This window comes from Chlamydotis macqueenii, chromosome 18, assembly GCF_036417535.1.
Source record: "Chlamydotis macqueenii isolate bChlMac1 chromosome 18, bChlMac1.mat, whole genome shotgun sequence".
In the NCBI taxonomy this organism is placed as follows: Eukaryota; Metazoa; Chordata; class Aves; order Otidiformes; family Otididae; genus Chlamydotis; species Chlamydotis macqueenii.
The window spans coordinates 872,697-885,841 of NC_141573.1; the positions used below are offsets into that span (position 1 = coordinate 872,697).

The window sequence follows — 13,145 nt, forward strand, 5'->3', positions numbered from 1 at the left end:
GCATCGGGCTGAGAACTGGCAGCCGTCCCTTCATGGCAGCCACCTTCCCAGCCCGCGTTCCCAGGAGCCGTCCGGCTTTCCCATCGCAGTCTGCAGAAGCCCAGCCCTGCCTCAGCGCCGCGGGGAGAGGGAAACACCGAAGCACCGGCTCCCAGGGCCTCGTGCGCCCACACCAGAAGCCGGGGTGCCCTCACGCGCCGCAGGCGGCACGCTCTCGTCTGCGCTTTTGGGGGAACGCCAGAACTGCATTCAGCACGCCGTGTCTGGGAGCCGGCCGTAACCTGCAAGCGCCTGTGCCGGGGTCCCCAGCCACAGCCTGCGCGGCAGGGATGCCGTCCGTGCGCAGTAACAAAGGCACTCCGACCCCGGTAGTTTTGGTAACGGTTTATAGTCCTTTGCGACGATCGCGGGATACATTTCTGCCCCCGTGACGCAGCCCTGGGACCAGGAAGGGCTCGCGCTCCACCTCCCAGCAGCCGGGCTTTGCAATCCGATCTACGCTAGCTGCAGAACACCAAATGCACTTTGAACATCTCCATTTAATATTTACATTCAAGCAATTAATAATTGGAAGCTTATAGTTTAGACATTTCTAATAGCAGCAATTTCTATAATAGCTTGTTTAGCTTTAGATAACGATTTTTTTTTTTGCACATAGAAACACCACATGTGTACAGTATCAAAAAATATATACCGGGGATGGTCCTGCGGGCCGTAAGGAGGGCAAGGGGACGAGACTAACAAATGCTGAATGGTTAAAAAGGAGAACAGAAAATAGTCGTTTCATATAGTTTATAAGGTGATCTAGGGACTCCATAAATCTAGGCTTTATATTTCATTATATAAATACCTACAAATAAATATATTAGCGTGGCCGGAGGGCGACCAGCTTTCAGCTCAAACAATACATTTCAAGAACACCACGTACAAACGGGAGCAAGAATCACTTGACAAGTTAGCACTGTTAAAATATAATACTATAACTCTGAGTAACTGGCGGGTCCCGTCCTCGCCTCTCCCCGCACCCGCAGGTCCAGGGCAGGCCCCATCGCGGGGCAAGGGCAGTGGCGCGGGACACCCCGCGTGGCAGGGGCAGCCGCCGTGCCCGGCCCCGTCCCGGCGTCCCCTCGGCGGAGAGGGCAGGCTGGGCCGCCGCGGCGCGGGCAGGGGGCACGCGGGCTCCGGGGAAGGGGCACCAGTACCTTAGAGGGAGGCTGTGGGGCCGGCGGCCCCAGGACGGGCAGGCAGCTCCCACGGGGAGCAGCCGCCGTCCCACCTCACACCGTCACGTACTCCTTGAAGGTCACGGTCAGGCAGTTCGCGGTCACGTCCGTGATAATTATATTCCCAAAGAAGGGCTTGAATTCCTGCAGGGACTCAGCCTCCTCCTCCTCCTCCACGGCCTCCCGGGGCTGCGAAGGCTCGGCGGTCGGCGTCTCGGACGGCGTCGGAGGCACCTCCGGCTTCACCTGCGCCAGGGCCAGCTCGCCCTCCGCCCGCGGTTTCACGCAGCGCAAGTCTATGGGCTCGTCCAGGTCCGAATCCAGCAGGATGACCTCCGGCTGGGCGGGCGGCTCCGGCCGCTCCGGGGCCGGGGGGCTGAGGCAGGTGGGGGCGCTGATGCTGCGGGAGGTCAGGCGCTTCTTGCCCGGCTCCCGCTCCGCATGCGGCTCTGACAGGCAGCGCTTCCGCGAGCCAGGGCTGGAGAGGTTCAGTCCCATGGAGGAAGGGCTGTGCTCGCAGACGGGACCCAGGGACCAGGGCACGAGGTCCGGCTTGGTGGTGAGCTGCAGGGGCTGCTCCGCCGGAGGAAGGGGCGGCTCCTTGGCCAGGGGAGTCTTTCGGGGACCTTCCTCCAGCTCCGCGGGGGGCTGCCGGCCCTCGCCCTCTGCTTTGCTCAGGGCGTTGCTGCCCGCCACCCTCTCCTCCCCCGGCTTCCTCCAAGCCTCCAGCTGTTCCTCCCCACCCTTCTTAGGAGTCCTCTCCTCCGCAGCCCGCTTCCGGGGCGGCTCCCCGGACTTGATCTTCACCGCCTGCATCCCGTTCTCCATGTACTTGCTCATGACGATCACAATGCGCCCGTTCTTGTTCTTGTTCTTGACGATCTTCATCTTGCCCCCGAGGCCATTGCTGGTCACCCTGTCCCGGGGCGGAGGGCCGGTACCACTGGACAGGTTCTTCTCTGCCCCGTTCTTGCTCTCCGCAGCGAGGTTCTTGACCGGCCCCAGCAGGTTTTTGGCCGTGCCATGAGCCCACTTGTCTGGGTGGGCGACCAGGGGGCTCTTGGTACTGTCCAAGCAGGCCTGGCCCTGCGGCTCCTTGCTGCTGGGCTGGTAGTGGGGCTCATACATCTTGGGGTCCGGCTGGTAGTGGTGGTGCTTCTTGCTGTTCAGCTGGTAGTAATACTTGCCCTTGCTGTGGGACTGGTGCTTCACGCTGCTCTCCTTCCCGTTGGGCTGGTACTGGTGGTGCTTCTTGCTGTTGAGCTCGTACTGGTGCGGCTGGCTCTTGCCGGAGGAGCCGAGGTCCAGCTTCGGCCTGTTGTCCACGGCAGGGTCCTGCAGCCCCGTCAGGATGTTGGAGCGGCGGGCGAAGGAGGGAAGCTGCAACACAAAACCAGGGGCTGAGGTCAGCCAGGGTACGAGAAGCAGGTGCCGGTGCTCCGGCAGGTGCCGAAGGCTCCGGCAAAACCCCCGCCCCTCCGGCGGCTCTCCTTACGGGATGCCGCGTCCTCGAGCCGGCGGCCCCAGCCCGCTCCCGCTTACAGGGCGTGCATTGCTCCAGATTAATGAAGCAATGAAAAGAAGAAAAGCACCCTTCAATCAGCTGTCTGGGAACGGGGGCCAAACAGGACCGCCGCGGCCGAGCCCGCGAGCAGCCTGCTAATGCCGCCCGGCCGTGGGCGCAGCGGGCCGGCCCGGAGGGGCTGGGACCGCCCGATGAGCTCAGTGCTGGGGCCTGGGGGTCCCTGGGGCACCGCGAAGCGCCCGGGCTGCGCACATGGCTCCTCAGCATGATGAAACCTGCTGAAAGCGGCTCCCTGGGGACGCGGCCGCGCCGCAAACAGGCTGCCGGGAGGCACGGGGCTGGCTTCACCGCGCACTCACCTGCACGACCAGTGGCTTCGGCTTGGGCCCCCGCTTGCGGTATCCCATCAGCTGCTCCTGCCGCTCCCTGCGGGAACACAGAGTCACGGCGAAGCCCGAGCGCTGGCACGCGGACCCTTGGTGTGCCCCCCGCCTGCGCCCCACGTGTGGGTGCTCCTGTGGTGCCGACGACCCTACACGGGTGCAGCGAGCTGGCGCGAGGGGGGAAGTGGGGGCCCGCAGGTGTGTAGCCGCAGGCCGGGGGTCCCGCAGGAGGCAATGGGACGGGAGCACGGCTGACCCGCTGAGGCAGCGGGCGCCTGGCGAGGCCACTTCCCCGCTCCCACCTCCCCTTGCTGCAGCGAGGGGCTGAAGTTTACAGTTTGCGCCAAAATACTACAGGAAATAAATGCACGGAAAAAAAAAAAAAAAGGGTAGAAAAAAAAAAAAAAAAGCAAAAGCCCGTCCAAGCGCAGCAGCAGCAGCGCCGCCTCCTCCACTCGCAGGCATCGAATCCCCGGGCAGGCAGGAGCGCAAGGCGCGGCGTGGGGCGGGGGGGGGAGAGCGCGGCGTGGGGGGGGCGCGGCGTGGGGACCTTGAACCGGAGGCGTCGCCCGACGGCCCCGCACCGCCCGCCCCGCCGGGGCCGCGCCCCCCAGCCCGGGCCCGGGCCCGGGCCCGTCCCGCCCCACGCCGCGGCCCCCGGCCCCGTGACGCATCTGCAATTGGCGAGAGGGGCGCGGGGCGCCCGCCGCCCCCCCCCGCGCCCCCCGCTCACCTGTTCTGGAAGGCGATGAGCAGGCGGGGGTCCAGGATGTTCTCCTCCGGCTCCCACGTGTTGTATCTTGCGGGAGGGGAGCAGAGCGGCCGTCAGCCGCGGGCCCCGCCGCGAACGGGCCGTGCTCCCGGGCGGGGGTGCCCCGCAGCACCGGGCCCGCCCGGGGCGGGGGTCCGGGGGAGGGGGATGGGCTGGGGTGGGGGGGAGCACGGGGACGGCCCTGTTTATCCCTCGCGGTGATTATTCCGGAGGAATTCTAGGCATGCCGCGATGGGATCTGCCAAACCCCCTCTCCCGAACCCGGGAAAGCGGCCGCGGCGCGGGGGAGGGACCGGGCCGCCCAGTCCGGAACAGCGGCGCGGCCCCCCCTTCCCGTGCTCCCCGCACCCCCCCCCCCCGCTGTCATGCGAACCCCGAATACTCCGCAGCGGCCGGTACCTCCGCCTCCGCGGGCGGCTCTCGGGGGCTGCGGGGCGGCGCGGGTGATTTTTGCGGTTATTTCCCCCCCACCCCTCCTCCTCCTCCACGGCCCCCCCGCCTCCTCCTCCTCCTCCTTTCCCCGCTCGGTTCTGCAATATGGAGCCCGGCTCCCGAGGAGGGAAGGGGGGAAGGAGCCATTTTCTGGTGCACATCAGCCGCCGCCTGCTCGGCTCCCGCTGCCGCCGGGCCCCGCCGCCGCCCGCCCGCCCCGACCGGGGCCCATCCCGGGCCGCCCCGTCCCCGGCCCCCGGCCCCGTCCCCGCTCGGTACTCACTTGGGCGACCACCCCCTCCATTTCACCAGGTACTCGACTCTGCCCTGCGGAGCGCGGGAGGCAAAGACACGGCATCAGCTGGACCCGCCGCCCGCCCGGCCGCCCCCCGCCCGCCCGCCCGCCCGCCGCCCCCCGCACCTTTCGGATCCGCTTCTTCTCGATGCTCTCCACCGCGAAGACGTGTTCCCCCACCGCCGGCAGCTCCATGCTGCGCCCGGGAGGGGCCGGGGCTCCGCCGCTGCGGCCGGGCCGGGCTGGGGCTCCAGCAGCTCCCGCCGCCGACCCCGCAGACACTGAGCGGCGGCGGCCGCGGCACCGCCACCCGTGCAAATCCCGGAGCGAGACGTCAGGGAGGCGGCGCCTCCCGGGCCCGGCTGCCCGTCAACGGCGGGGCCGGGGGATTGGCGCAGACCTGCCGGGGAGGGGGCGGGGGGCAGCGAGGCGGGGGGCGCGAGCAGCCCGCCCCCCCCTCGGCCCCACGCGTGACTCAGCACGGGCCCCCACGGCCGGCGGGGGGCGGCAGAGCCCGCGGGGCAGGTGCGCCGCCCGGGGAAGGGGGTCAGGCGACGGGAGGGGGTCGGGGCGGAGGGCGAGCCCTCGGGGGGGCTGCGCTGCCCTGGGCTCACGGGGTCGGAGGTGCCACCCCCCGCACGGCCCGGCCCGCCGCCACCGCCTCCTCGCGTGGGGCCGGGCCCGCGGCGGGCGCGGGGGAGGGGGCACGGGGGGGCCCTCGCCCCGCTGCTCGGCGGGTCCCTGCGGCCCGGGGGCACGCAGCGGCGGGGACCCCCGCCGCCCACCCGTATTGCAAAATGGCCGGAGCGCCCGGGGAGTGAGCCCGGGGCCCGGGGCAGGTGGCAGCGAGCTTCTCTCGCCCGGTGCCGGAAGCTGTAAACGGCGGCGGGGACCGGGGAGAGCCCGGGGCGGGCGGCTCCGCGCCCTCGCTTCGCGTTTGAGCGGATGGCAGAGGCCCACGCGTGTCCGCGCCGGTCCCTGTGTTAGCAGTGGGCGACTTTCCGCAGCCCTTCCGCGTTCTGCCCCAGGAAACGCGGCGGTGCCGGAACGAAAAGCGACCTTCCCCCGGGCAGGTGGAGCGGGGCCACCGCGGCCGCGCCGAGCCGGGCACCTTCCGTGGGGGCGGGCACCACCGGGCCTTCCCCGCCGCCGCGGGACCTCGGACACGCGTGCTTCTCCCTGACCCTCCCAGGGGTCCCGGGGCTGGCCGAGCTCGGTCCCTGCGGGTGCCGGGCTGTGCCCCCCAGTCCCCGCCGCGGAGGGGAACCCCGGCCCGGGCAGGATCGGAGCCACCGCGCCCGGTGCGCAGCGAGGCCTCCCGAGGGCCGGGGCGTGCGGGGGTCCTGGCGCCGCGGCCCCCCCACCATCCACCTCCCCGGGCCCACGGACGGGGCGGCCGCTCCCCGGGAGGCCAGGACCCTCCGTGCCCGGGGCCGCCGGCAACTTTGGGGAGGGGGTGCGGGAGCGGTGGGGCCGAGCCCGAGCAATACCGGGGCTCGGAGCGGCTCCTTGGCCGGGGGTGGGGTGGCCGGACCCCCAGGACGCTCCCCGCGCCCCCCGGGGCCGGTCCCGCCGAATGTCACCGCGCCCGAGACCGGAACAAAGACGGAGCCGCCGCGATGGCAGAGCCGAGCCAATAAAAAGCAAACTGATATTACAATTTTGATTTCCCTGGAGGGCCGAAGGGGCTTAATGTAAGAATTATTATCCATTGTGAGCAGCAGCCGAAAGAAAGCACAGACAGGAAGATTTAATTTTTTAAATTTTTTTTTAACTTAGCGGTTTTCCTAAGAAACATACATTCATTGAAATTTATGCCAGCAGAGTTTGTTAACCCTCCCCTTTGACATTTCCAGCTTCTCCTGTTGCCAGAGGAGACAAGCCGAGCACAAACCGCTAGTGCTCGCGATGCAACTAAATGCCCGGGGACGAGCAGGATTTGGTGCGATTTCCCCCGATCCGGGTACAGCTGCCGAGCACGCCCAGCCCGGCCGGGAAGGCTCGGCTTTCCCCGGCACGGCAGGGAGGGCAGGCAGGGGTGCCCAGCTGCATGTGTATATTTTATATATATATCTAATTTTAAAGTGTGGCCAGACATCCTTGGCATCCTTGTAGAACCTGCCTCAGGAAGCAGTATGAGAGGCCATTGATAAAATATAATATGTATTTAAAAAAAAAAAGTGAAAGCAACACTGGAAACCACTATTAAAAGCGTTTTAATCGTTGCCTGGCTCCCGCAGCTCAGCACCAGCCCCTGTCCTGTACCGTTCTGCAGGATGCTCGCCTGCTTTCTGTTACTGGGCTGATTGCACATGATTTGCAGTAATGAGGGTAATGGTGGTGATTTTCTGTCTCTTACCTTGCTCAGACGGCAGTTCGTGAACCGACACATCTTTCCCTTTGTTGATTCGAAAGGGGACACCTTATTTGAACCACATCAGGGATCCTAAATAAGGAGAGCAGGAAACTGCTGCCCCTTCCCGACTGGTCGGGGCATATCACAGGGATTAGGGGGAAGAAAAAAAAAGGTTCCCAACCAAAATAAATGGGCACCAACCTGCCTTTTACAGCCCGGCTGGCAGTTGTCTGACACCGCGCACTTTGTGCTGTGCCTGTTCGAGGTGCAGATCCGCATTCTGCGGGCGTCATGCCCCCGCCACACACCTGTGCAGAACTGCGGATTCCTCTTCCTCTGCAAAGCATGGCTGGCAGCACACTGCTCCTCCGGCAGCGGGGCCCCATCCCGGCCCAGGCGCGGGGCAGAGCCAGTGTGGGGCTCCAGGCCCCTGGGCCCCCAAAGGGGCCCGATCCTGAGTGGCAGGATCCGGGGTGCAGCTGTAAGACAAAACCTCTAACAGCCAGAGACAGATGGGCTTCCTGCAGGTGCTAGGAAGCGCACCAAGGCAATTTCCCCTCAAATACTTGCTGGCCATGTTCCCTCTGACTACCCCGAGCTGATGTCTGTCTAGGTTTCAGCATTATTTAATTCTTTTCGTCATTATTTACAGAGTTAGTACCCCGGAGACAGAGCCAGCTCTGTGGCAGTGCCTGGCTCGGGACAGGTTCTGCCCCTCCAAAGCACAAGATGCTCCGTGTTCCCCGCGCCTCGTACGCCAGCAGCATGTTTGCTATCAGGCAGCGCTGATTACGCATGCCATCATTTCTGATGTTGCTCATTAGTCTGGATCATTATTAGCAATTCAAACCAGCAATTCTTTTCCTGCTGTAACCCTCCAATTCCAGCACAAAGACTGCGAGGCTGTGGTGTGGGTGCTTGGCTTTTCCCCCACTCTGCCCTGGCAGGGCCAGGCGTTCCCGCTGGAGCCCAAACAGGCCAGGAGCACGTGGGGCAAAGCGCCAAATAGTAACAGAAAGTTAATTCGTGCGTAGTTACAGCATTTCCTTCAAGGCCGCTCTCGCGGGCGGCCAGGCACGAACTTTGCCACTCTCTCGCAGGAGGTGTCCTTGGACAGAGGGGGAGGGCGCGGGCCCCGTTCATCCCTACCTGGCCGCCTGCAGCCTTGGCCGGCTGGGCTCCGGGATTCGCCCTTCTGCTTTTGTCAGCTCTGCACCGTGTTTGAAGTTGGGGCCAGTCTGAAAACCAGATTGTAATATAGCCCTTGCTGAGGTCAACAGCGTGCCGGAGAAGGACAAGGAAAGGATGAGTAGGTAGGCCTGGGGAAAAAAAAAATAAAAGAAAAAGCAAACCCACAAAACCAAAACCCACCCACCCAATCAATAGGATGCCATGAGGTAAGATGCAAACAATGAAACTCTGTTCCAGGTTGCCAAGGCAAATCTGTCAATAGACTATTGAACAAGCAAATCTGACTTGCAATTATTGTCTCCTCCTAAATACAAGCTGCCCCTTTGCCTCGCTGCTCAAACCCGGCGCTGGTGCTGAGGAGCTCAGTGACTGCTGGCCGGGGCTGTTCTAAAACGGCGAGGGCAGAGTCCGCTCCGCTGGAAGCTGGGCTGCAGTTTTCTCCAGCACATCCACTGGAAACCCCCGGAGCATCCCCACCACCTTCGCTCCAGCAGCCGCAGCCACACGTGCCCTGCCCCCAGCGTAACCGCCTTTAGAGCCCCAAACCCCCCTTTGCAACAAACCCGTTACCCTGCGGAGCTCTCGGTACAACACGCAGGACCATGGAGCACACGGGAGTGTTTGCAGACGCTCTGCTGCAGGAGGACAACCAGCGTACGGCATGCCCAGCATTTCGTGACGCTCAGGAAAGCGCCGTAAAGAGTCATGCACTCGGGGCCGGGGCTGTTGGCGTGTGGCGAGTGTGGCGGCCTCAATCCTGAGCACAGCAGCGGGGTCTGGAGCTGCCACCACTCACCCACGGGCAGCCGCAGTGGGAAAATCCAGAGGCAAAACCGCCCCGAACTGGGTCATCGTGGAAATTCAAACGGCTTCACAAGTGCGTCGCTGCAGTTGCTGCCAGCGCACGCGGAGCCGCAACAGTAAAATTCTCATCTGGTGCTACTGTCAGCACAAGCCAGAGGAGGCTGCGTGCGACATCCCCACGAACAAGGCTCTGTCAGGAGCACGCGGGACGCTTCCACAGCGGTTTAACCGAGCACAGGGCAGCCTGCTCTCGTGTGGGCAATGGAGGGGCCAAGACATTGGGTACACATGGCACCATCACCCAGAGCGATCGTTTTGGGGCCATGGCTGGGCTCCCCTCAACCCAGAGCCCGGCTCTGTCAAGCTGCAGCCAGCGCAGCCAGGGGGGCAGCACCCAACAGCAGATTCCCAAAGGATACCATCCCTCGAGGACTCAGAGGGGAATAACCCCCCTTCCGCAGGGCCTTTCCCCGCTGTGCCTTCACCCCCAGCCTCAAGCGCGGGTGCCAGCGAGGGAGCCTGGGAGACCATCTGTCTTTAATCTTCTTAAAGCCAGGAGAAATTCAGCGGGAAGAGGCACTGAAGTCCCTTGGGCACTGGTTGTGACCCTCCTCCCGTGACACCGCCTGTGGGAGTGGGTCCTGCCCGCCCTGCATCCCTTGAGGGACGCAGGCTGCTGGGTCACCAGGCAGCGGGCACTGGGGAAGTGTTTCAGCATTCCCACACGGGAAGCATCTCCTTGCCTGGTGGGAGCAGAGGGAGATGGGAATCTCTTCCCTGGTGCACATCATCTGCCTCCCCCTGCCGCGTACCTTCTCTGCCATCCCCCTCGGCTCCTCCAGCAGCCCTGGGGAGGGCTGCACTCTCTTCCCCCTCTTATCGCCTAAGCCGATGCTGTTCCTTGGCTGCCGAGCGTAATTAGGAGATTTTCTCCATCAGAAACGGGTCTGCGCATGTCTCCCGGCGAGGCTGCGATCTGCTGGTGGCAGCAGCGAGGAGCCGCTCAGCTGCCCAACTTGTGAAAGGATTGAGACGTTTTGTGGAAGCTTTTCCCGTCTTCTCCATCCACTGGAATCAGAAAAAACTTCCATCAAAAAATAAACAGTGCCAACACGCTGCAGGCCACAGACAGCTCAACTTTCAAGCCCCTCCGCAAAATCAAACAAGAAGCTGCTGGAGTCAGACTTAATTTTGGACACAAACCCCCAAGTAAAACACATTGAACAAAGGTTCCTCTGCAACAACAGCCGCGCAGGGAACACCTCAGTCCCACACACGAACCGGAGGCCAGAGCGGCTGCGGCTGGCCCCAGCCCGGGCCTGGAGGGGGCTGTGGGGTTCCCTTCCCTCCCCTCTCCCCCTCCATTCCCCAGGTAGAGGGGAGCTGCGCTGCCGCCTGCCCCGCGCCCGCTGCCGAGGGCCGGGCACAGTTGGAGGCTGCGGGACACCTCGCCATGGAGAGCAGGTTGGGTGGCGGTTTGGAAATGCCATCCATGGAGGCACTGGGAAGAAATTATCCTCTGCGGCTTCCCAGGGCTTCCAGAGAGACTTTCCCCTACGTGACTCCAACACACTCAAGAGAGGAGCAAGAAATTCCCCTTTTTTTTAGGGGCCAGGCTGAGACGCTGCAGCGCGTTTCCCACCGAAGGGGCAAGGACAAAAGGCTCCGGGCAGACGCCGCCACCATCCCAGCAAACAGAAGCCTGGGATTGCGCTCCTTAATGAGCAAAACCACCAAACTGCTCCTGACCAAGTGAGTCAAAGCACACACCTCCGGGGTCCTTATCCCTTTCTAGGAAGGCAATCTGAGATTTTTATCTCGTACAAAGTTTTGGCCACACAGAGGAGTCACAGGCGCAGGGTTTGCCCTGCGCAATCTGATGGCAGGATAAGGGCGGACGACGCGGCTGCGCTGCCGGACAGTTTAACAGGAGCTTCCGGGGAAGCGTTTCAGCCAGAGCTTCTCAGGTCTGCTCCAGGGACCCAGCGCTGCTGGAAGGGCTGCAGTTAGAAACCACAGCAGTGTTACCTTGACATTTCACTAATTCAGGAAGATCGGAGCAGCTCTGCCTGAAGTTTCTTTTAAAAGCACCAACTCTCAGAGAACATTAAGCACAGGGAAAACCAGTCCCAGCAACATCCTTGGGAGATAAACCTGAGCCCCAGCAGTAACACACGCCAGCAGAACCCGATCCTCCACCTCACATTGCTGCACAGCCAGCGTGGTCTGCCCGTGCCCACGGGGATGCCAGCGCTGGCCCCCGCTCACCCCACAGCGGGCTGCTCGCTGACCCACACACCCGCCCCCCAGAGCGGCGAGGGTCCCGCGCCCATCCCTCCCCACTCACCCTTCAGGCGCTTGGTCCTGCTTCTCCCTCTTGGGCAGGGTTTGGGCCAAGCTGCTGGAAAAAGGGCTTCAAGCTGGGCTTTCCGGGGCACAGCAAGCCCAGATGCACAGCCCGGCCACCCCGTCCCACGCACAAACTCTCCCGGCTCCCACCCACACAATAACTCTTCCTGAGGGGATGTCTCAGCCAGGCCCCCCCCAGCTGCAGAGGGGGCTGAGCTGCTCCTGCCAAGCTATTTAAGCACAGAGGTCGATTGATTGATTGATTGATTGATTTGCTATGATTGCAGCTGAGGAGAGCATGCCTGCACCTGGGCAGGCAGGGTGACAGGCAGCCCCATGGAGAGGGGCTCCCGGCGTATGGGATGGGGGAAGGAGGGAGAGAAAGGGAAGCGGGGAAAGCTGCAGCCGTCCGGTACCAGGATGGGTGCGGTGAGAACCACGCGGGCCCCTGGCAGCAGAGCTTCCACCGGTGCTCCGCACCACGCAGGGGCTCTGCTCCTGTGGGCACCCGGTAGCGTTCGTGTAGCACCCAGCACCAATGAGCCGCGGCTGCGGCTCCCACCCCGTGCCAGGACCAGTTCCTCCGGCAGAGCCATTAAACACCTTGTGGCACTGGCCCAAACTGGCGCCCCAGCCTCCCCTCCCCAGGACGGAGATGAGACTGGTCATTGCCCACAGACAGAAGTGATAATTACTGGTTTGTGCTGGGGCAGCTGCAGGAAGAGGAGCAGGCGAGGGCCTTGTCGGCACGTGTCCCGGTCCGGGAACGGCACACGGCAGAGCGCTGGTGGTCGTGGCAAATTGCCCAGCCCTTCCCGAGCACGGCAGAGCTGAGCCCTGCGGAGCTGCCGACCACCTCTGCACAGCCGGTGACGGGGACCTTCGGACTCTGCAGCTCCGGGGGCTGAGAAACACCCAGGGGCCTTCCAGGGTCCCCAGGGCTGCAGGGTCCGGGCCAGTGGCAAACATGGGGCAGCCGGCACGCGGCGTTGTGGCTGTGCAGCAGGCGGGTTCAGGGCTGCACTCTTGTGTCTCTCCTTACATGACTGGCTACGGGATTCTTGTTCCAGGCACATAATTCCCTCGGGAGCAAGGTGGGAGCTGCTGGGACGGATCCGGCAGCCAGAACTCGACTGCATGCCGCTGCACGGGAGTGAGGGGCGGTGGCCTCCGTGCCTCTCCCCTCCAGCAGATGCACCGCTGGCGTCCAGTGGCCGCACAATGCAGCGTTCGGCAGAGGCGTCTCGGTTTCGAAAGGGCGCTGCCGGTTCACACCCGAGTGGCGAGGTGGGGAGCCTCGCCCGCGTGCGCGGGGCTGCTGGGTGCAGGCTGAGGGAGGAAGTGTGCGCGGCTCTGTGGTCAGGCAGTTTCCATCCTCCCTGCACCTGAGCCGAGGCAGCGTGCGGCGCCCCAGCAGCCCTTCCCTCCGGCTGGCTTCCTTCCGCCCGCGCCGCGCGGCGAGCATCGCCTCGACAGGTTTAGCCGGAGCCCGTGGCTGATCGCAAGACGATGTCACCAACCCAACTGCCCAAACACTTCATCCTCTCAGCGGATTACACCAAGTGTTTATGTTTTCCAAGGTTTTGGAAAGATTTACTGGCCATGCTGCCTGCCCTCTGTGCGTTACGCTGTCACCGGAGAGCTCGCCGCTATAAAGCTGCTTAGCCCGACCCGAGCCAAACTCCATTAAACCCATTAGGAAGCGGAGACGTCCGCCTGGGGGTGGGAGCCCATCTGTGTTTGTGGGGCAGAAGCCCGGAGGGTCGGTGGCCTCAATCCACGGCAGCGGCCGGCCGTGCATCACGCAGCGTGGGG

The 13,145-nt window shown here is 63.9% G+C and overlaps 1 protein-coding gene across 1 annotated transcript; it reads right to left on the minus strand.

Moving 5' to 3' along the window:
- Positions 1-369: 369 nt before the first annotated feature.
- Positions 370-4,930, minus strand: CBX4 (chromobox 4). The gene is made up of 5 exons (XM_086762712.1): positions 4,757-4,930; positions 4,619-4,662; positions 3,865-3,930; positions 3,108-3,174; positions 370-2,603 (listed from the first exon to the last, which is right to left on the minus strand). Exons 1-5 carry the CDS (start codon positions 4,823-4,825, stop codon positions 1,278-1,280), a joined length of 1,572 nt encoding a protein of 523 aa, XP_086618838.1. The 5' UTR covers positions 4,826-4,930; the 3' UTR covers positions 370-1,277.
- Positions 4,931-13,145: the final 8,215 nt, after the last annotated feature.

Coding starts and splice junctions, on each gene's coding strand:
- CBX4 (XM_086762712.1), bottom strand. CDS start 4,825: ATGGAGCTGCCGGCGGTGGGGGAACACGTCTTCGCGGTGGAGAGCATC. Junction 3,931..4,618: donor TGGAGGGGGTGGTCGCCCAA/GTGAGTACCGAG, acceptor CCCTCCCGCAAG/ATACAACACGTGGGAGCCGG. Junction 2,604..3,107: donor CGAAGCCACTGGTCGTGCAG/GTGAGTGCGCGG, acceptor TTTGTGTTGCAG/CTTCCCTCCTTCGCCCGCCG.